The sequence below is a fragment of the Formica exsecta genome, unplaced genomic scaffold, assembly GCF_003651465.1.
Source record: "Formica exsecta isolate Colony F162 unplaced genomic scaffold, ASM365146v1 scaffold391, whole genome shotgun sequence".
Classification (NCBI taxonomy): domain Eukaryota; kingdom Metazoa; phylum Arthropoda; class Insecta; order Hymenoptera; family Formicidae; genus Formica; species Formica exsecta.
In genome coordinates this window covers 183,823-209,090 of record NW_021851147.1, presented here as the reverse complement: position 1 = coordinate 209,090, position 25,268 = coordinate 183,823, and the positions used below count along the sequence as shown (strand labels likewise).

Genomic DNA, 25,268 nt, shown 5'->3' with positions numbered 1-25,268 from the left:
AAAATGTGAGGAAATCGTCGGATACCGCAATCATCCGCAAAAATACGATAATAGCTTGTTCGATTCGCTTTCCGTGCAATCAGCTGTACAATCAGTTGATAATTGATTTATATCTCTTCTCGATGAGCTCAAGGTAAGATATGAATTCTCTCAAATAAAACATACTCCGCAATCGAATTACTCGTTTTAGAAGGAAAACATTATTAGAAAATCCTTATCTTTTAATCTACAACGGAATACGTCTATTATTTTTCAACATTGTTTTTTTTTTTTTTTTTATTATTTATAGAAACAGGCTTAATTAGCTCTTACTCCCACATTTTTAGAATACAATATTTTTAGAACGAGCGATATTTCAATTTTGATAAGAAGTTTTTGCTTTCTCGCATGACTACCAACAATTATCAATCAACTCTATTTATCGCATGAAAGAGATTAGCGTGTGTGAATTGCACATTTTAATTACATTGACGTGTATTTTGTTTTTATAATAAATGGTTTAAAAACGATGACATTATAGTTATGTAGAATTTCAATTTTTGATTGCCTTATATTTTTTAATAAATTGTAACGATTATTCTTAATAAATTAATAAATATTATATAACAATCTTTTTACGAAGCTAGAAGATAAAAATGATGTTTAGATATGATTATACACATATGTTTTGCAAGCAGGAATCTACATAGACGTACATATATAGACGCGTCACCGTTCTAGCCATGTCAGGAAATGAAAGTCATTATCTAATATACTTTTATTATTACATCTGCGCACCATCATTAAAAGCATTCGCTCCCCCAACGTCAATCCGTTTTTATCGGAAGGTCGGAATGTTCTCTGCGTCTTTTCGCTTATTTTTTGTTATTATTCGCAACATCATATATAGCTTGGACGATTTTTATTATTACGATTTTTTAGAATATAAAACGCATATTTATATAAATTAAAAAATAATATTCCCAGACTTTATTAAATGTAATCTTATTTTAATATAAAAATGATACATTTATATCCAATCAAAAAATAACTCCGATAAAAATCGGATGGGCTTTAGAGATGACAGACGCGTTCAACATCGAACAGGAAAGGGGGATGAACAAGGGTATCGATTCTGTAATTCAAGTGAGGATGAAAATTACAAAAATAAGCGAATTTACTAGATTTAAACCAATGAAATTGTAAATTTTCTAGTAAATTCGCTCATTTTTGTAATTTTCACCCTCACTTGAATTACATCATCGATATCCTGGGGGCCTATTACGGTTCTTGAAACGGGGTGAAAATTACAAAAGTGAACAGATTTATTAGATTTCGACAAATGAAATTGTAGATGCTCTAGTGAATTTCCTCACTTTTGTAATTTTCACTTCGTTTCAAAAACCGTAATAGGCTCCCTGATACATCAATCGAACAGACTGAAAGTGTCGTTTACAAGTTCGCCGTGTGCGCATGCGCGGGTTCACGCGGATCCACCTTTATCTTCATAGCTTACGAGCATAATATCCTCGATTTCTCAAAGAAAAGAGTCAGTCTTGGACAAGATGGCTGGTCGGACGATAGTGGCCATTTACTACCTCGCGTTAATTTTCCATTTGGTTCTACTGACGGAGTGCAATTACGGGGTGAGATACGGTGACAGGGCGAAGCGGTTGCACATTACGGAGGACGGCGATTTACCGTATAGGAAACCGCTGATCATTAACAGACGAACAGGCGTGGATTCGCCCCGTCCGGATGAAGATGGGCAAGAAACGTCATTCGGGCGTACGCGTAGAGACGTGTCGCCCGAGCACCCAAACAATAACCCAAACATCACGACCAAGGTACGCATATGTACGCATGTGTGCCTGTATGCGTGAAGGTCGTCATCGGCGTTCGTTGCGTCGCAATTCGAAACCGGCAACGGTTTCGTCATCGCCATACGCTTTTCCCGCACCCCGTCGCGGTAAAGGGGGAGAAAAAAAAAAACCTTCGACATTCGCGTAAATAGACGCGCCACGTACACACATATATACGCAGCGCTCTCCGCTGCCGTCTATATATCGTCTCGCGGAATTTTTCCCAATGGGACCGCCGGGTCACGCACAGCGCGGCCTTTGTGTGCGGTCACGACCGGGGCATAATTGCCGTATTATCTCTCTTCCGGAGTAAATTTAATCAATCTCGGCGAAACGGAGCGTCGCGCGGTCCGCACCGTTTATATTGATACACACGCGAGGGGTCACTAACCGCCCTCTGCGTATGTGTGTGTTGCATCTTCCCTCTTCCCGCTTTTTAAAAAAAAAACCTCCCCTCTATCCACAAAAAAAAAAAAAAAAAACAAAAGAAGAACGCAGTTTCCTCAAGAGCGGTCGCAAGACCTTCACTGGCCTTGTAAACAAAACAATGGTTATACGAGATTATCACGCACCATCGTTATTTTGGCAGTGCCAAAATTCTTTCTTTGCGACTTTCTTGGCTTGGAGTAGCCAAGAGAATTTTCGTGAATATTTTTCGTCAACAATATTTATTTTCCCTCCTCTCGATTTTTCTTACGTCACGTCGTGTTCGCTTAGTCATACTGCCTCTAATAGATTAGTACGCGTCTAACTATATAATGAATTGATGCGCATATGCACTTTGACTATTTATTTTTGCGATAACAAAGGAAACGCAGCACCTTGTCGTTTCGAAGAGATAAGGATTACCTAAGTTCTGAGAAGATATAAATTTAGTTGACTGCAATATATCCTATCATCTTATATTTCTTCGTTTTCTTTGTTTGTTCCTCTATCGCAATTCTCAATCTATATTATGTAAAATATAAATAGTACATTAATTTTTTTAATAGAGAAAAATATTCCGATATTAATTAATTTATATTCGTTATGTTATATGCGAATTATTATTTTTCAGGAATAATAATTTTTACAGAATTATTTCAATCACACATGATTATATTTTAATCTGTTTTGCATAATTATATAAAAAAGCAGATAGCTCACTTTCTCTTCTATTTTAACAAATGATTGACCTTTAATTATTCAGATATAGGTAATAAAGGCTCCGTAAGCTAAAAACAAAAGAAACTAAGAACAAAGAAACAGGCAGTCAGAGCTAAGCGCAGGTAATCGGGTGCAATTTAATATTTAAAATTTAAAATTATAAATAAAGATACACAACGCTCGTTGTATTTTTATATATAATTTTAAATATTAAATTGCGACCTTTAATTTGTTTCCTTTATTGTCCAAAATTTTTTTCGCGTTTAATATATATATTAAGGAAGGAATCGTGTTCTATAAATACACATATTTAATTTGCATTATACGTAGGAATATTTTGAATTATTTATTCCCTCTATCTTTTCGAATGACGATTTATATTTCTTGTGACATTGTCCAAGGTAACGAGATATTGAGTGCTGAGAAAACAATCTGATAGAGGCATTGGTGCGAGTCATGCATATCTAATGATTCATCTCCTGTGCATATACTTTCAGTTAAAATTACTGCAATAAAGATGTCAGTTTACAGACACGCATACATCTTATATTCATGTATTTTTTTTATGTGTTTTCTTTTTATTAATAAATATACGCTTACATAAATACGTTGCAATGCTGTTTTCAACAAGTTATGATGGCAATTTTATGTAGTTACATTAGTTTTCTGTTTTAATTTTATAATTTTAATATTAATATATTTTAATTTTAATTATGTATTTTTTATCTTCTTATCTCTGATCTTTATCTTTCATGCTGTTTGTCTGACTAATGCTATAAAATAAAAATCTTATTGTTTAAAAATAAAAAATTTTAATAAATTATCATCATATAAATTTATATACAATATAAGATTTCTAACATTTCTTATTTCATAACGCCAAAAATCATGTTTCTCCTTATTACAGGTTAATGCTTTAAATGATTCGCATCAGCAATTGATGGTACATTGGGTCGGGGAAGGTTCCAATGTGATAATATGTTTAGCAAGGGATAGCACACCAGTGGTGCGTTTCCAAGGTGGCAGATTCTCCTCCCCGACCCATCCTAGCGCCGTTTACATCAGTTACGACTATGGTGATACGTTTGAAAATAAGACTGAACAGTTCAGAATTTCGTCCGATCCCAACGCTGAATACGCAGTCGTGGATAAATTCACCAATCATCCTAAGTACTATCAATACGTGAGTCTCGTTTTATTTATAAAATCGATTCTTATAAGATGTGAATAATAGTTTATTATTTCTCGATTCTTTTGTGTCATTGAAAAAACATTTCCGAGATCTTACTTTTTTTGCAGTGCGTTTTCGTGGATAGTCTGCACAATTTAATTTTTCTAACGTTTAACAATGGCAAAGCTATTCGAAGGATTCCTGTGCCATTTCATCCGAGCGAGGTCTCATTCTACGAATTGGATCCACGAGTACTCGTCGCACTGGACAAAGTCGATCGGAAGGTATGGGATGAGATATCAGTTAGATTTCGAATTTACATGTAACTTTATTGGTACTGAATTGTATCATTACAAGAATTCGTAGAAAGATTGTTTTCGAACTTTGTAATACTTTGATTTCAGTTGTGGTTATCGACCGATCGTGGATTAGTCTGGGTACCAATACAACACTATGTGAAGGCCTTTTACTGGTCACCTTATCGTGTTCTATTGGTCGAACGCACAGAGCCTACTGGAACAAATACAGTCTTGAAGCTAGATATGCAATATTTGCTCTGGTATCAGACTCGGAATCCTTCGGCCTTGCGAATAAGACCTTCTTTACGAAAAGAATTTAGTATTGTCATCGATAATGTTGAGGATTTTCAGATCAAAGGCGATTACATGTTTACTGTAAAAAATTCAAAGGCAAGTATTATGATGTTATACGCATGTAGAATCTTTTTCATGAAAATTGATAAGATTTAATCGTCTTTATTGATCGTTGTTTTTTATTCTGCTTAACAGAATAGAACGTCGGAGCATCTGGATCTCCATGTATCTTACAAGAATCAATCGTTCGTCGTGGCGCAATTTAACACGGAATTAGATTGCAATGATTACCATATTGTAGACGTATCGTACAATCGAGTTTTCATTGCGGTGTCGCACAGTGAGACTATGGTCAATCTTTATGTGTCAGAAGTCATAGATCATGAGAAGGCTATATTTACATTATCTTTGGAGAGCGTTTTTACATTTTTCCTCAACAGCACTTGGAAGGATAGCTGGTTGAAGTAAGTAGAATAAAATATTATACATAATACACGAGAAAAAAAAAAATTCTAATCTCTCGTGGGAACTTTTTAAAATATTTCTTTCAAATTTTTCCGACTTGTTTTGTATTTACGCGCATTTATTTGTATAGCGACGTGGCTGACGAGACATTCACAGACTTGTATAAAGTCGAAGGTCTTCGAGGTATATACATAGCGTCACGAGTCAAAGGTAACCCGAAATCAGGGGGTATCAGCTCAATCGGACCGGAACACTTAGAATCAGTGATCACCTTCGATCATGGTAGCACTTGGAACAGTATTAAAGCACCGACGGCAAATCACGAGGGTTTCTACATCCACTGCCCGAAAGATTGTTCATTACACTTAAGTCAAAGATTCAGTCAGTTATATCCGGTAACGAGATCTGTCACGATCATGAGCTCGAAATCGGCGCCCGGAATAATCATGGCCACCGGCGTAATTGGATCCAGTTTGAAAGGTCACCCTGCGCTCTATGTCTCGCGAGACGCGGGTCTCACGTGGAAACAGGTATTGAAGGATTACTACTTTTTCAACATGGGCGATCATGGAGGTCTATTAGTGGCAGTGAAGTATTTCAAATCGCGCGGAGAGACCAGAGATATCTCATATTCGTTAAACGAGGGCGAGACGTGGCAAACTTATGAATTCAACGAAAATATGTTACGCGTTTACGGTCTTATGACGGAGCCTGGGGAGAACACCACGGTATTCACTATGTTCGGATCGGATAGCGGACAACATCAGTGGCTCATAATCAAGGTCGATCTACGGAATGTATTCGAAAGAGATTGTAAGGAAGACGATTACAAATTCTGGTCTCCGTCGAGTACTGATCAACCAGTTATGGCTTGCGTATTGGGACGTAAAGAAACGTATCAGAGACGTGCGGCGCGTGTTAATTGCTATCAGGGTGTGAATTATGATCGACCAATGCGATTGGAGGTCTGTCAATGCGACGCAAACGATTATCAATGCGATTATGGCTTTACGCGCGTCGGAAATCCATATCACTGTGTCCGCAACAAATTAATTACCGATTACGATCCTTATGCCGTACCGAACACGTGTCAGCCTGGCGAGTTTTACAATCGCACAAAGGGCTACGTGAAGATGTCCGATGATGAATGTTCCGGCGGTCTCGCGAGAAACTTCGAGCCTGACGAGATACCGTGCCCGATGGACGAAACACCAGAATTTCTGTTGGTCGCCCAGCGAGAGCATATAACGCGAATTGATCTGGTGGAAAACAGAATAGAGATGCTACCCGTGCACGATCTGAAGAATGTAATTGCCATCGAATTTGATATAAAGAACAATTGCTTGTATTGGGCGGATATTGTAAACGATACAATTGGCAGACAATGTCTGAAAGATGGCACCAGCTATCCCGAAGTTCTCGTCGAGAACGATTTAAGTTCCATCGAAGGAATGGCCTATGATTGGGTGTCCAAAGTTCTCTATTTCGTGGACGGTGTTAAAATGAGAATACAAATAGTTCGAACTGATATATCCACCATGGGCAGAATGCGCAGAACGATATTAGGTCCGAACGTGTTACAGAAACCGAGAGGTATCGCCGTCCATCCCATGAATGGATATATATTCTGGACCGATTGGTCGCCGGGCAATGCCTCTGTCTCTCGCGCCAATCTGGACGGCACAGATGTCAAGCGATTGTTCGTCAAACCAACAGTCGAATGGCCCAACGGAATAACGATCGATCACATTGCCGAGCGTATTTATTGGGTGGATGCCCGGTTGGATTATATTGCTTCCTCGGACTTTGATGGTAAGAGGTTTAAGAAGATCATTGCTAACGACGCGCGCGTGTCGCATCCGTTTGCGGTCGCTGTGTTGAAGGATAACATGTACTGGGATGATTGGAAACAATCCATGATATTTGTCGCTAACAAGGACCACGGTGTCGGAATCAACACAATAATTGGCTTCCAGATCGTGGGTTTGATGGACTTGAAGATCTTTGCGCATAGCGTGCAAATCGGCACGAACGAGTGTGCCAATCACACATGTTCGCATATCTGTCTGGGTGCGCCGGGCAACAGTCATGTGTGCCTTTGTCCGGATGGCATGGTAATGACGGACGGAAAATGTCTCTGTCCAGGTGGCATCAAACCTTACGACAATTCGACATGCCCACGCATCGCCAGTACCTGCTCGTCAAATCAGTTTGCTTGTAACAACGGCGTGTGCATCCCCGAATTCTGGAAGTGCGATGGCGATAACGATTGTGGCGACAACTCGGATGAAATCAACTGCAATCGCGCCACGTGCAGCCCTAATAATTTTGAATGCGATGGCAACAAGTGTATACCCAAATACTGGGTATGCGACATGGATCGTGACTGCAAGGACGGTAAGGACGAGCAAAATTGCACATACGCCAATTGCACGGATCTGTTGCGTTTCAAATGCGACAGCGGTCGCTGCATCTCGCATCGATGGCGCTGCGATGGCGAGGACGACTGCCGGGACGGTTCGGACGAACGTAATTGCACCAGAAATGTTTTACCGAGCACGTGTCGATCCGATGAGATCGCCTGCAAATCTGATCACTCGTGCATACCAACTTCTTGGAAGTGCGACGGCGAACCAGACTGTGAGGATGGCGCGGACGAAGCGGAATGCAACAACATGGTGTGCGAACCGTGGCAATTTACATGCAACAACACCAAGGAGGCCGGGCATCGGTGCATATATAAGTCATGGGCGTGCGATGGCGATAAGGATTGCATAGATGGTTCTGACGAATTTAACTGTACCATCACTACCGTGGCGCCGGCGTTTATCCCACCGATGATCCTGCCAACGAATTCCTGTAACGATTGGATGTTCCTGTGCCAAAACAAGAAGTGTGTACCATATTGGTGGAAATGTGACAGCGTGGACGATTGCGGCGACAATTCCGACGAGATTGGCTGCGGCAGCGAGGCAGAAGGCACATTAGAACCTACATCGCCTCCAATTCACACGACTGAGCAGTCACGCATTTGTCGCGAACACCAGTTTCAGTGTTACAATGGTGATTGCATCGAAAATGCGTGGGTGTGCGACGGTTCCAACGATTGTCCAGCCGGCGAGGACGAACAACACTGCGAACAGACGCATGCATCGTGCCGCGAGAACGATCAGTTCATGTGTCGTCAGGACGGGTCATGTGTACCTCTATCCCACATCTGCAACGGTATTGAGGAATGCCCAGACGGCAGCGACGAGCTTGGCTGTCACACAGATCGTGACACGAGCCCACCCGCCACCCCGTCTTGCTTCGTTGGTCTTTTCCCGTGTGACGAAACGCGCTGCTTCCCATTGGCATCCTACTGCGACGGTCATCAAGACTGCTTCGACGGCTTCGACGAGAGTAACTGCGAGAAGAACGGCACTCGTGTATATCAGGTGCTGGTAATGGGTGTGGACGAACGTTCCATTAACGACAGCAGTCTCTTCCTCTTCTGGTGGATGCCGATACCATCGAACGTTACGTTCGAGTTCCTGCCCTCGATCGCGCGGGCTACCCCGGGCGCCAAGTGGACCAACGCCAGCGAGTGGATCGAAGACACCGAGTATCAATTCAACAATCTCGATGCTTATACCAAGTATAATTTGACTGTCTATGTCAAGGTGAAGGGTCAAAGCAAAGTGTTCCCACCAGCTAAGTATCTAGTCGTAATGACTGGCGAGGGCGTGCCATCCGAGCCGTGGAACGTGACAGTCACGCAGAAGAATGGCACCCGCGTAGAAGTCTCCTGGCGACCACCTCAACATCCAAACGGTCTCATCATTGGCTATCAAGGTTATATTACACCACCTATACCGCCGATGGAGTTCTCACGACAAAAAACCTCCGCGATCATTGATATGGCGTTCGAAGCAGGCAAGAATTACTCTTTTTGGATCGTGGCGAAAAACCGACAGTACCAGTCGATTTCCTCGAAGGTTGCCACATTGACGTTCGATGGCTCGGCCAACATCGACGACATCGAAGATCTTTCCGTGGTGGCGACGACGAATCACTCCGTCACGCTAAGGTGGAAGAAGATGAAAGACGTGGATGGGTATCACATTACTCCCAAAGCACCGCCGGCATATCCAACATTACAGACCATTTCGACCATAGAAAATCAGCTCGAGGTGAAAAAATTGGCACCAGGCGTCAAATACACTTTCGAAGTCGGTGCAATGAAGAAGAAATACGTTGGTAAGGTCGCCATGGTGACGGCTACGACGAACGGCACCGCGCTGCCAATAATAACGAAGTTTGACGCGCAATTGGTGAAGTCTCAGAGAACGACCGTGAAACTTACCTGGGATCCGCCTAAAAGCACCAAGAAAATAAAGTTGCAGTATGCTATTCATTATGCCACCAATATATTCGATTTCTTTAAAGGTGAGGACAAAATCGGCATTTGTGCAATTTTCTTGACACGAGAATTATTTAAATATAATAAGATAATCGGTATTTTTATATTGTTTACCGTATTTCGTACAGTTGTAAATTAAACGTTACTAATTGATCGAATTGTTCTGTTTTTTATATCTTTATATTGAGAAATATCCTTTGTATTTGTTTTTAGCTTACAAGTTAAAAACCACTAATCTCACGGCTACGATCAAAGATTTGGAAGCGTGTGAATCATACTTCTTTGCCGTTGGCGTTATCGGGGATTATGGAGCGGGACCTTTATGTCAACCGATCACGGTTCCGACGTACTTCAACAAACGCGCACCTCCGAAGAGGTTGCGAGTAACACCATCGCCGGATAAAAATGATAGTATAATCGTCTCATGGAGTGCGAGTTGTCCCACGATTGACGAACCGATCAGCTATACGGTAAGCCAATAAAATAATTTTTCGTAAAAATATTGAGAAAATCAAGTTGTGTATAGGGAAAAATTTTGAGAAATTTTCTTTTCTGTTGAGAAAAATTTTCCATGCATCTAATCTAATTTGATGTTTATTCACTCAAAGCGCGTTTATTGATCTCGGACTTCTTTTTCACAGATTTCTGTTACGGAAACGATCCTCAACAAACAGATGGTTGTGACATTGCCGCCGACCAACGAAACTATCATGAAACATACCTTCCATTCGATCAAATACGGCGGAAAGTATAATATTACGGTAGCGACTGATGTTGAAAATGCCATATCCACTCAACCGTTTGTTTATGTGGCACCGATGATCATGCCGCCCCATCAAGTCACCGTCTTGCACGATAATAAAGATTATCTGATATATTGGCAAGAGCCGGATATGCCGAAGGATGTTAGTTGGCACATGGAAATTTTAGTAGCCGAGGGATCGACAAAGATAAACGAATCGACGGCCAACGTCTTCTTGACCAAGGATTCATCGCCTTATCGCTATAAGGACGCTAAAACGGGTACGATTTATACCTTCGCAGCACGTTTGGTTACGGAAGACGGATATCAAAGTCCATTGAGTGAAACTTGGAGCACGCAATTTTCAGGCAAGTCTCTAATATTCTCTTTCGCAAAAAGCGATTTGCGATTTGCTTTAATATATATATATAATAAACTTTTCCATTATTTTATTCAACAGGCTCGCAACTCCCGGTGATAATGAACACGTCGAACATATTGTCTCTCGCTATACCGATCTGCTTGGTCGTCTTAGTGCTAGGTGCAGCGCTAGCGTATTTCGTCGTTCGACATAGAAGATTATCTAACAGCTTTACGCTATTCGCCAATAGTCACTATGACACGAGGCGGGGACAAGCTACCTTCCCAGGCACGACAGACGGCTTAGGTAAGTGTTATTTTGTATTTGAAAAATGAGGAAAACGATGTGAAATGAGAAAAAGAACTAATGATTGTCTCGTTTTTTTTACAGAAGAAGAAGACAGCCCTGTGATTCGAGGCTTTTCAGATGACGAACCTTTGGTAATCGCATGAATACCATATATATAAACAGAATATTTACATGTTAAGAGAGAAAAGATGTGCCAAGACACTATTAATATGATAATTTTGAATATATAGATAAAATTTTATGATGAATGGAGAAAGAGAAAAGCTTTTATAAAAACGTCTCGAAGCTAGATAGATATTGTTAACTGTAGTGTTACTTGCTGTTACAGTTAACAATTGGTAGACAGTTAACAATTGCTACACAGGCTACACTTAGAACGTTTACATAAGAGCTTTTTGCGCCATTTATACGATACGTTGTAGAAATATGATATACATGTACATCATGAACGATCAAGATGACCTGCCGTGTAGTTGGAGAGAGGCCGTTGCATCTTAAATTCGAATGTAAAAAAAATCAAGACAGCTACAGTTTGAAAACGAAATTTATCACATCTAACAACGGAAATAGATGCCAGTTAAAGAAACGGCAATTTGTATATAGTAAATATTTTTGATGAGTCGCGAGATTGTGAGATTTTCGAGATGTCACACATTTGGCGAGATGCATTTTTAATATTGTATTTATATGACCTGTGTATGTGTGAAGAAACTTTTTTTTTTTTTTTGAATCTGTACACAGATTTGTTGATGCGAAAGTGAGTTCCGATATTATTGTACGAAAACTTTTGTTATTGAAAATTATTTTAATACTTTAACAAACAAATCTATAGATGCCATAAGTTCTTTCCATATAGCAAGTGCATGACCAAAGTAATGCTTTCTTCTATGCCGCATTTGAAAGATGTATCAGTTTCGTTTAGTGGCAAGTACGTTTCTATAATTCTATATTTCGTTTGACGAAGAGTTCCTTGGCTTGAGTAAATTTTTGTAATCCATGTAATTATCATTATCAAGCCTATGATGCGGCATTGAAAGAAGTTTTTATAAGCGAGTATTTATCTCGCGAAAAGAGGTGACCTGACCCTCGTATAAGAGGCGTGCTGCAATTACCGCAAGGGAATATTTCGAATATTATACATAATTCGAATATTCCAATAATTATGTATAATTCTGTAATAAAAGCGAACTGAGTGTTGGAAAAGAGAGACGCGATTTGCGTCATAATACTAAGAAATTTTTTACCTTAAAGTTGACAAAAAGATAATGGATATTATATTTTGTGCGAATAAAATAGATAACATATTTTTTTTATTTTTTACATTTTAAGAGTGACACTATTTTACCAAGATTGGATACTTTTAGTTTGGGTTAAGAGGAATTTACACAAGAACATCAGCGCGAAAGCGACAAGTCAATGGCATTATCAAGTGCGAATGAAATAGTGGCGATGCCGCGTCATCATTCTTAAATTACACAATAAAAGAAAGAAAAAACATAAGAAAAAAAAGTGATATTTCTTATAGTTTTTTAAAATGCTCTATCTCGTTACAATTTTTAAAAATTTGAAGTTAAAACTGTAGAAAAGGACTATTTTATTTTAATATAATTTATCACATGACAATTACATGTGACCTGCTCTGGAAGAGTTTTATTTCGCTTAAAATTAAGTATGTATACATTTTTAGAATAGTTTGAAATAATAAGGGGGAAATCTGTTATCTATTTATAGGAGGGGGGGGGGAGTATATATATATATATCTCTCTCTCTTACAATTAGTACCCTACTTATTGCAGCGGCATTACGATTATTTGGTTATAGGATATCTAAACTCCGATATTTTTTTTCTTCGTTTTGAATCGATTCTTTAGAACTTTTTTTCATCAAGCGGATAATTTTACCAATTTTTTTTCCGATTGGAGATATATGGGATGACTAGACCAATATCGAAACCGAATTTGCCAATAATTAAATAACAGTTCTAACATGGAACTAGCTTTAAAATAAATTTATTGCGAAAAAATTAGTAAGATTTTCACTTTTAAATATTGTGTCAATTTTGATAAAGTTAAATTAGGTCATTAATGAGTACGAACAATTTAATTATCAACTAATTTTAAATAGCGAACTCAATGTGACGTAAGAACAAAAACTTTGAACGTCCGTTATATTAAGTGCGCCAGTTAAAATTTTTGATATATTTGCGATCTCAAAAATTCTTAAAAATTTTGAGATTTCTATTAATATATATATATATATATATAGTAAAAATGTTTTATTGTCCTTAAAATTAACTCTATATATATAGTTAATTTTAAGGACAATAAAACATTTTTACTATGTCATACGTAGCTATAGCATGATAAATTCTGTTAAAAAAAGGAACTCCAATTTTCAGAAGTTATAATTTTAATTTAAAGTCTTTCAAAATTGTAACGTGATAGAGCATTCCGGATTTGTCTTCAGCATAAAAAAAGCTGCAGTTGATTATCTTGATTCTTATTTTTCAGGAGAAAATCATTTTATATTGAACTGTATTATTGTAAATAATATTCAAATGTATTTTAAATGATGAATTTTCATCATTTAATTTATATTGGATTATTCATAAAAGACATTAACGATTAAAATCTGCGATCTTGCCACGACGGGAAAGAACCGTCATATCGACAAAACCTTTTTATACTCCTTTTGTTGTAAATGAAATTTCACGCAATGATTATATTTTTTTTGCAGAATCTAACGAGAAAGTTTAGAGATGAAGTTGACTATATTCTTGATTAATCATTTTGTTTGTGTCTCTTTTTGTTCATGGAAAGTAAGTTGTACGACATTACGAGTTCCTAAAAATGTTTGTGAGCTGAGTTCGATCAGTTTATCCGAGTCGATATGATTGAAAAATGTGTGAGGCAAATCAAACGAATAGAGAAGCCATAATCGACGAAGCAACATTTCATAAGTGGAGCTTTTACTGTTTTATACCATTATTAGATTAAATTAATTTAGTAGTAACAGCAATAGGCTCAGAGTACGAAATCAATTTAAATTTCGAAAGAATAAACAATTATAAATGTGTATTCCGTTGTATTCACATCGTTAAAATGTTTAATGCTCTTTTTATTTGACGATGTGTGTGAAAGAGAAAGTAGAAGAGGTATATGCATGAGACGATCGACAAAAAGACGATTTTTAAACAGTATTAGCTAAGCTCTCGGTTCGTTTCCGTCACGTTACCGATGTCAGAAAATCACCACACCTCGTGAACAAAATGAATTAATCGTAAAAACAATTTCTTCGCTGATAATTTGACGTGATCACGCGCACGGTCGTTAATATACGTCTGTGTCAGAGAAGAGAAAATAATGATGAATTTCGATGTTTTTAAATCTGTACTAGCGTGAGCGATAATTATATAGAGGATAATAGTTGATGTAAATGTCAAGGGTTATAACGACAAGAAAGACAGTGATATATAATATAAAATATATATAATATATTTACGTGTAAATATAAATAAACTTAAAGCACAGAATATATTAAGTAATTTTTTTATGCTTTTTTTATCAATTTACTTTAGTACCTTGATATTTCCCGCATTCTCATTTTTCATTTCACTAATAATTCTCATCGATATAACCTTATATATATATATTTGCTGTTTTATTTGTTCCTTTTTGTTACATCCTGTATATGTACTATATTTTATTATATATTATATATTTTATAATATTTCTAAGGAATCTTATTTTTTTTATAGAATCATTTATTTTATTTATTTTGGAAAAAATTTCTCATTTTAAATTTATCAGAAATTATTGATGCTTTAATAACGCATATTAAATAATGAAAAATGGATTCTAATTTTTTTCTCTATATGGCATATGTATACATATATATAATGTATATATGTAGAAAAAAACAATAGTTTCTTTTTCGTACATTTATCATTCTATCAAATTTACGAGTTCATGACGTTCCGGGCCATGGTTTAATCCCGAAAAAATGGAACGATGAAAATAATAGTTTTATGAATTCATGACAAATTTCTCGCGCAAGATAAGATGAAAGACTTCCGTTACCATTTTGAAAGGTAATTTGGAAGTTTGTGACCCGTAACACCATTAAGCAAACGGTATGGTACCGGAAATCCAGCACCATGTTTTTTTCACACTTTAATCCCTTTGTGGGATTGCAAATGCGGACGAATTTCGTAGCCGCATTTTAAATCGCCTTATCATGCATGAATTCTCAACATGATTATATTCGGCGATTACTACAGCGTTTAATCGTTATATTCTAAAATATAGTTAATATATTGATCTTAGAAAGATCTTTAAATAATTTTCGATGTAATTTAATGTAACACACAGATACGAAGTCACGGTACGAATTTTTATAACTGATTTTTTTCACGTTTTGAAAGAGCAAAGTACCAGTGTGTGTTACAAAAAATGAATAAGATTCTTAAAAATCCCACGATTTTAGATATTTACGTATATTTCCTCATTAGATAATATAATGTATCAGAGTTTCTTTTCTCGTGTTTTTCCGATTAAGAGTGCCCGCTCTTTTAAATCTCGTGCACATAGTAAATAATGATGCTTTAATTTGTTCAAAAAATTTGCATAAAAGTAAATAGAAATTTAGAGACCATCTAATGCTTCGGCATTATAAGATACCGCAAGGTTTACGTATACTTGTTAATACTTACCTTTTCCGCGCACAACTATATTTACTTTTATTACTATATTCCATTTCAGTCTTTGTATCTACTATATAATTTCATACATATTGTATTTTATCGTCGACTAGCATTGGCCTCGGATCATTCTGAAATTACATGGAGAACCATAAAATATCATAAATGTCGGTTTAGAACTCTATAATCTCGGAGTTAAAATGATATCTATGATACAAGTATAGGATCATTGATACGGTTTTGTAACTCGGAAGAAATCAATGTATAATTTTACATTTTGTGGCTCTAATTTTAGTAGTATTATCACTATGGTCATATTTTAAACTCACCGAATATTCGTGAATAAATATATTTAATGCATGTTGATATTGTTGTATTAAAAATCGAAATAATTTTCTGAAAAATATTGAAATATTTTTAATACACAGTTCAACAAAAAATATATCAAAAAATAATTATTATTTTCCGCATTTTTTTTTTTTTGATTTTAGATGTTTGATCCGGCTTTTAAATTACTCTGTTACATTACAATTTTGAGAAATTTGGAGACGGAATAATTAATATTTAGCATCGAAAAATTTCGGGAAATGATCATACTTTTTCTTCAGTTTTCGAAAAAAAATGTTTTTTGTTGAAATATTAATATAATTAATATTATAAATATAATTAATCTATTTTATATAATCACATCATATATAATATATATTGATTACGAAAATTACATGTTACTATCGTTATATGTATTGCAGAATAAACCTTTTCGTATATCCCGTTGCGATTAATACGGAAACTTACTACTCGCGTCCTGAAGAGCTATTTTTTATTATTTATATGAGACTCGTTCGCATTTTATCGTAGTAGATATCTGTCGTATATCTCGCAAGGAAAAAGAACGTCGCGTTGTTACGCTTTTAAGCGACGCGGCGCGTCGTAACGCGTATAAACTCGGGGCAACCACGCGCGCATGTACCGTAATCATAATTGTTACCTTAATTATATGCGGTCGGTATGCGTATATATACGTTCTCCTAATCTTACTCCGAGATCGTTCAAAGACTAAAATCGCCTCACACCGTACAGAGCGCAACAATCACTGCCCACACAGAAAAATGATATGTATTAGATATCTGCTAGATATCTTCAATGTCTACCAGGGATATCCACAGGATATACAGAAACAGCTATTAGATATGCTACGGATATCCAAATGTCCGCCATTCGAGATCTCATAAATATCTATAGGATATCTACATAAATATCCACTAGGTATCCATACAATATCCAATGAATATCTACATAAATATCCACTAGGTATTTATACAATATCCAGTGAATATCTACAAAAATATCCACTAGGTATCCATACAATATCCAATGAATATCTACATAAATATCCACTAGGTATTTATACAATATCCAGTGAATATCTACAAAAATATCCACTAGGTATCCATACAATATCCAATGAATATCTACATAAATATCCACTAGGTATGTATACAATATCCAGTGAATATCTACAAAAATATCCACTAGATATCCATACAATATGCAGTGGATATTTATGAAGATATCCATTAAGCATCCATACAATATTATGTAGATATCCATTGTATGTTGGTTAAATTTTGATCACAAAATGATTAATTAAATGTTCTAAAAGTTAGGTCTTATGAGACCCGCATATGACATATCAATATGTCCCATTCACGAGACATCATTTTCTGACGTTTGTTTGATGGCAAAATTAAAACTAATTACAGTAATAATATATAATAACACACATTAATGTAATATATATTATAGATAACTTTATATAAATTTAATATATAAAATTAAAAATTTTATTTGTATGGAAGTTAATTTCTATTTTATATTTTCAATAATTTAAATAAGATAATAACGAACGATTTTTGCTTATTCGGACATAAATTGTCCGAATAAGTGAAAATCGAACATTATTTATCTGTCCGATTTTCTAAAAATCAGTTCAATATCTGAATTCCTCGGTACGGGAATCGTATCAGAAGTTAAACTGATAGAAATAATTACAATGTTATTAACCGCATTGTGCAGACTTTATATACGTTCATGACAAGAACTTGAATACGGATATAGAAAGTGTATAGTGCGCCGCATAGCGGTAAGTAAATGAACACGTAAATCTTTAATAAATATCTTTGATAGCTGTGTGGTGTACATGGATATGTGGATTTCACGTGGATATATGTAGTGGATATCTTCGGTAGCTATGTGGTGGACATGGATATGTTTAAATAAGATAATAACGAACGATTTTTGCTTATTCGGACATAAATTGTCCGAATAAGTGAAAATCGAACATTATTTATCTGTCCGATTTTCTAAAAATCAGTTCAATATCTGAATTCCTCGGTACGGGAATCGTATCAGAAGTTAAACTGATAGAAATTATTACAATGTTATTAACCGCATTGTGCAGACTTTATATACGTTCATGACAAGAACTTGAATACGGATATAGAAAGTGTATAGTGCGCCGCATAGCGGTAAGTAAATGAACACGTAAATCTCTAATAAATATCTTTGATAGCTGTGTGGTGGACATGGATATGTGGATTTCACGTGGATATCTAGTGGATATCTTCGGTAGTCATTCGAGAGATATAGATATTTTGTTCATCTATTAGATATCTATTAGTTATCCATGGTAGATATGGACATCAGATAGATATGTAGATATTCACTAGATATCTATTGGATGTTGTGTTCTGTATGGGTATGTACACACATGTATATTGCAGTTACGCGCCTAAATACAAATAAGAGTGCTACGGTTCTTTGGGTGAGTTTGCTCGCAAGATGAAAATTACGAAAGTGAGAGTAGTTCACTAGATTTCGACGAATGAAATCGTAGATAATCTATTAGTGAATTGCGCTCACTTTTTAATTTTCACCTCGTGAGTAAACTCACCCAACAAAGAACCATAATTATAATATAGTCACCAAGAAGATAAACGTATGCGTATTATGCACATAATACAAAATGTAAAATATCGAAAAGTTAATAATAATATTAACTATAAGTATATTAAAAAAATTCAAATATAACTATTTAGATTTTAATTTCTAATTAATAATGGATATATGCTTATTAAATATTTCTGGCAAACATTTTTACGAATAAGAAATGAATATGTAGATAACACGTGGATCTCTAATAAATATCTTTCGTAGCTATTTGGTGGACATGGATATTATGTAGATAACATGTAAATATCTAATAAATATCCTTGTCAGATATTCAGTGGACGTGGATATGTGGACAATAATCGGATATCCACTAAATATCCTTGTCAGATATTCAGTGGACGTGGATATGTGGACAATAATCGGATATCCACTAAATATCCTTGTCAGATATTCAGTGGACGTGGATATGTGGACAATAATCGGATATCCACTAAATATCCTTGTCAGATATTCAGTGGACGTGGATATGTGGACAATAATCGGATATCCACTAAATATCCTTGTCAGATATTCAGTGGACGTGGATATGTGGACAATAATCGGATATCCACTAAATATCCTTGTTAGATTTTTAGTGGACATGGATATGTGGACAATAAGTGGATATCTACTAGATATTCTTGTCAGATATTCAGTGGACGTGGATATGTGGACAATAATCGGATATCCACTAAATATCCTTGTTAAATTTTTAGTGGACATGGATATGTGGACAATAAGTTGATATCTACTAGATATCTTTGTTAGATATTTAGTGGACGTGAATGTGGACATTATATGATATCTAATGGATATCTACTGGATATTTTTTAATAAATTTTTAGTTAACATGGATGTGTGGATAATATGTGGATATCCACTAGATATCCCAGCTGGTTATACGGGAGATATAGATATTTTTGATATCTAATAGATATCTATTGATTATCCATAGTAGATATGGACATTATATGGATATGTCGATATCCAGTAGATATCGATTAGATATGTACCTCTGTGTGGGTGATGATTACTCTCTGATCTTTCCGTTTTGACGCTCACAATCAGATGAACATTTTACGAAATGCATTGTTTGTAACATTATACAAGCTGCTTAGTAAATGAAGTTTTTGTAGCGAATAGAACGATATATATATTTATTATATAATGTAATTTAAATATCATTACTTATTATTTTCATCTTTCCTTTTGTGTTTTAGAATCTATTACATCTCGAAGAAATATAGAGAATATATCAAGTATATATGCATAATTAAAGTTATGATATATAAAAAGAAAAAAAGAAAAAATAATTTTAATTATTCGCGAATGCAAAAAATGTCCGAACGATATTCTTATTACTTTTTCATCTATTTTGTATATCATTTTGCATGAAATGTATCTTTGCGTTAGAAGGAGGTTTTATTTTCGGTCTAACAAACATGATTTTCAGATAACTTACTATTAAGTTGATTATATCGATTGAAGAGATATAATTGTGTATTATTATCATGTTTCTTACTGAGTCTTCATAATTAAAATGATGCATTGAATCGCTAATTTGCGTAGCGAAATTAACATAATCTCTCGTGCTATTTAAACGTGAGTGAATTATTTTAAAATTATGCTATTGTAATTAACTGAAACGTGTTTAAGTTGATAAAGTACTGTTATATCTGGATTTGTTCTCTCTCTCTCTAAAATCCGTATCAAGGTTCTTTGTTACTTTTGGCGACCGCGTCTCTCACGCGTAAAGAGAGATATTCTGTCTCCGCTTACAAAATTATACATGGAGTGAGCGATAAAAGCGTCATGAGAGGCATGATGCTCCCAAAAAGAGCCTGAAGGCACGGACATTAATCGTTCGCATCCTTGCAGGATTACCATATTACAGCGACCGATTAGCATGCTACAACTGTTGCACATTAGCGTCTCTCACTGTCGAGCCCTCACCCTCTCTCGATGCGGAAGCTCTCGCAGAAAGGATCTTCCGTATTAAACGACGAACAACACTTCCGCTCCAGTGGAACGCGGCGTATGCAGAGATCGAGGTCGCCGTCCTAGAAAATGTCGAATGTTAGCGCGACTCGCCTTCTTCGCGTGAGAATGCCCTTTTTCAGATGGAACCTTTGCTCGGTGATTTCTCTAGTGCACGCTGAAAGAGTTCTCACGATGAATAATGCGTGCATTTGTGACATTCTAGGGCACCACCTGTCAAAAATGACGAGAAGGATGACTGTAGATAATTAAAGTCGAGCGCGATTACAAATTGTTCGATATGTTGTATAATTATAAATTCAATCTCCTAAATTGAGCAAATGTGTTACGAGATAAAAAGCTCGAAGTTAAGATCCTTTGAAGATGAAAAGAATTTAAATGTGCAGGCATATGGGACAGAATTTATTTTTAAGGATGTTTTGGCTGTACAATGGTAACAAGAAACTGTCAAAATTTAAAAAAAAGACATATTTCTTAAGTTTACACTATTTGAAAAATTAAATAAATAAATCCGGATTATAAAAAAAGTTAAAGTATCACAAAATAATATAGTTTTTGATGTCTTTGTAAAAGACAATAGTTTTTATAGCTTTTATAGTAATTAATATTTTTCCTAATTTATGACAAAAACTTTTGATCGCGAATAAAAGAGAAAGAGAGAGAGAGAGAGAGAGAGAGAGAGAGAGAGACATATAATATTTTTCTACTAATTTTTAGTAAATAATTTTTAAATGAGTAAGTGGATCTAAATTAAGTTTTACACAAATATTTATTTTCTTAAAATATGTGAAAATTTTTATTTTATTGGCAATGTTTTTTTCTTGTCAAATTTATTAATAAGTGTTACAATACGCAATTTTCCATAAGAATCAATAGTAACTTTAAACTTAAATAATTTTCAAACCGTTAAGAGAATTGTACTCAGGTTTTGCATAGATATTCAGAAGAAATAATAAAATAATCTATGAAATTTTCATGCTTTTGTCAATGTTTTGACATATGACACATACAACCATTTTATAAGAACAAGAGTAGAGTGGCGAGGAAAAAAAAAGGTTAGAGCGAAAGGAGCGGCGACGACGTACTCATGAATAGGCGCAGAAACACGGAAGAGTAACTCTGTTGATGACACTCGACTCATGTCAACGACGCGGCTGAAGAGAGGAAGAGGACAATGGACGAGATCATTTGCGGAAGGATTGAAGTAGAAGACTGTTTCGTGTCGTGAAAGGAATTGTGATTGCGATGAAACGGAACGCCGTTAAACGAGAGCCAGAGGTCAAAACGTGAGGTTAAACGTGCGGCGGGAAACCTGATAAGAGTCGCTGCGGAGGAGGATAACCTGGTAAGGAAGAAAGGAGAGAAAGGGCGAAGTAAACCGTACCGAGAGAGGAGATCGGGAACATCGTGGTGAATATCGAGTGTCGATCGTACTGGGAATGTACGGCTAGGAGTATCAAATCGTTATATCGATGCCGCGACGAGAGCCATCACGAGAAGAGTACTCCGTGAGAAAACGTTATTGGGTCAACGTCGTAAGTAAATAATAAGCGTAATTCTACGTTTGATAAGTGGACGAAGATGGGAAAGAGAGCCGGAGAAATTGTCTTGGACTGGCTCGTAAATATGCGAGGGATATCGTAGGTGGTGGATTGTAATGCATGTCGCGAGATACATAGTACAGGTGCATTCGCAATCGGAAATATCGCTCTCATGAAAAGTGACTTTGCTTCAGGTATACCAAGAGGTCGGAGACACGTTTACAACGAGTCGCGAAACGTTATCGGAATAAATCGGAAGGGAAAACAAAGAGAAGATGTTAGACTAATCTGGAAAGGAAGGAAGATCCCTCTTGTCTTTCATGGAAACGGTAAGACATGGCTTGATTATTATAATTTCGTGGTTTAGAAGGAAGATTTTAGCAGGAGAATTTAAAAATACATATTTACAATACGTGCTGTGTTATTATATAAAATATAACGAGAATCTCAAGAGAAGTATATTGTAGGAACAAGGAGCAAGCGTTCTCATCCTTGTGAAATTGTCTCGGATATATATTCAAGAGTTTATGAGAAATCATAGAAGAAGAAATATATATTTATCATTCGTCGCGTTAAAATAAGACGCGAAAATATTACAATGAGGGATGTTAAACCGGCGATTCAGCGGCGCGTGCCAGACACAAGCCGAGGGAGAGAATAATAAAACGTAAATCGCCCAGGGTATTCCCGTTATTCTAAACAAAACGTGTTAAGCGCATTAAAGGCGAAGGTAATATTGCGGTAAACAGAGAGAACGCCTCGACGAACCGCGCTATAAATTATTAAGAGAGGCGAGATATCACGAGCGGAGAGAAAGCCAGAGAAATATCGAGGATATCGTATTGATAAGATGCATCATGAATCGGTGGAGAGAGAGAGAGAGGCCGCTCGGGCGGAAATTTGCTTTACTAATCTAGGAGGCGGGATATCATCCATCGCGAACGTCTACCGATGTTTAGATCACGGTTTAGATTCCGACGCGGTCGTTTGAATCCGCATTACGCCTGATTTACATACGCAAAACTCGCTCGTTCAGCTTGAAAATTGGAGCGATCGGCCGGAAGTGTATCGTCGTAAATACGAACAGCTGAACCGGATAAGAAACGCGAGAGCGGCCATCGCGGGCGAAAAAAGCCCGACGTGCAATTGCAATGAAGCGCAGCGCGCCAAGAGAGACAGGATTGGATTCGTTTCGTTTTGTTATAGGAGGAAATAATGAGAATATACTTAAGGAACACGAGTGTGACCTGTTGCAAGTTCAACCGGTATCAGTCTTGTGAAACGACAGAGACGCAACAATTGTCATGATCACTAATATATACACTATCGAGCGAACTATTTCATTATTCTTGTCGCTCTAAAAGTGATAGAGAATAGCGATTTAGACATAGTCACGAGAGAGAGAGAGAGAGAGAGAGAGAGAGAGAGATCTCGTCTTCTCTCTCTTCCACGAAAAAAAAATTTTAAGCGAAAGGAATTACGAGAGTAACGCGATTCAATGGGAGCGGACGGATACGCTTAACAAAAACGGAGGAATTCGGATCGTGTTCCGTTGTAGAGACAACAGGAAGCTTTCTAGATTAATTCCAGCATCGTATTACACACGATAGAAAAAATCGTGATCGGGATCGGATTTATTGCGCTCCGCATCTGCCGTATCTTGCCTTAATAGAGTGATTATCAGCCGTATAGCGGCATTAATATTAAGATCTTAAACGACGCGTTTAACCGTACAGCGACACTCATTATTAACCGTAGCTGGAGAAAATTGTGTCGAGAAATTTTCACTCCACGCAGTGTGTCAAACATTATTGCATATATGGAAAAACTTTACGACGACCCACAATCGTTGAATGATCCCGATTTTTTTTCCCTCCCCGAGGAGGCTACGGTAAAATCTGTCGGGACACCTGTAAACACAGATGTCTACAGATGAGTAGTCTCTCTTATGTGCTTACACCGATAATTCAGAGGAACTATTATGACGAGGTGTTGATGGTTTTGCGCTGATGTGGCGATAAATCAGCATGACGTTAATCGCGATACGCCATTCTTTGGATTTAAATACGCACTCACCCTAAGCGAACCAAGGAGATTGCATCTTATTGAAAGGAACAGAATCCTGTTAGAACTGAAGGCTTCCCATTCAATTGAATCGACGGAATAAGGAACAGGGTGGAAAAATCGAAGATTTAAAGGTATATCCTCCTTCGTACCCGTAATAATTTCCACGATAATTAGTATAATTATAAGTAATATCGAATTTTATATTACGATCTTTGAAGTCGTCAATTTATTGCAAACATATTTGCGAATTTTTATCAATTTTTTTTGCAAGTGTAGCTCTAAAATATGCTGTAAAATATGTGCAAGCTCTTTTTATCTTAAAAGATCAAAAGAAAAATCGCGTGAAATATATTATAAGATATTAAACTTTTATCTAAAGATAGTTATCATAATTATGATATTTCAACACGCGATTGCGCATTCCGCATATTTTTCCGTATTTTTTTTATGTAACTTCTGCGAATTTCTACAAACGAAAATGAATGGTTCCCGACTTTGATGAATTCTAATTTAATTTGCGCGAATAACGAACGTACACGCATCTGTGTGTAGATACGCATTGCCTTTATTTCCCAACTCACTTTTGTCTCGCGTTAGCGCCCCTTAATCTGATGTTTCATGCCAGGCTTGCTTTTCAGATCGCACGTCTCACCTCACAAACTCGCCAGCCGTGTAAACGTCTTGTTGAGATGCGAGAAACTGCTATCGGTATCATCGCGCCGATGATCGTCTACCCGCCCACAGAATCAGCCTCGCCCGTCGTAGATTTATGTTGCAGAAGGCACTGGATATGAAATTGTGGGATTTTCGCGCATTTTCCAGATTCCGCATTCGCGGCAATAGAGAAGCAGCGAATAAACGACGTGAAGATCGGTGACCCATCCGTAATATACGAAAGGAGTAAGTTAATTTTTTAATTGATATAAAAAATTAGAATATAAG

General features: G+C 36.6%; 1 protein-coding gene and 1 long non-coding RNA gene across 2 annotated transcripts; both read left to right on the top strand.

Moving 5' to 3' along the window:
• Positions 1-303: 303 nt before the first annotated feature.
• On the top strand, positions 304-14,570 carry LOC115239611 (sortilin-related receptor-like). The gene is made up of 10 exons (XM_029814215.1): positions 304-1,826; positions 3,895-4,170; positions 4,287-4,442; positions 4,563-4,847; positions 4,947-5,215; positions 5,347-9,644; positions 9,832-10,088; positions 10,260-10,728; positions 10,821-11,027; positions 11,112-14,570. The coding sequence occupies exons 1-10, from the start codon at positions 1,545-1,547 to the stop codon at positions 11,171-11,173; spliced, it is 6,561 nt and encodes a 2,186-aa protein (XP_029670075.1). The 5' UTR covers positions 304-1,544; the 3' UTR covers positions 11,174-14,570.
• Positions 14,571-21,758: 7,188 nt separating this feature from the next.
• On the top strand, positions 21,759-23,602 carry LOC115239612. Its single transcript, XR_003884659.1, has 3 exons — positions 21,759-22,253; positions 22,454-22,588; positions 22,727-23,602. It is a non-coding gene; the product is annotated as an uncharacterized LOC115239612 (long non-coding RNA).
• The last annotated feature ends 1,666 nt before the right edge of the window (positions 23,603-25,268 follow it).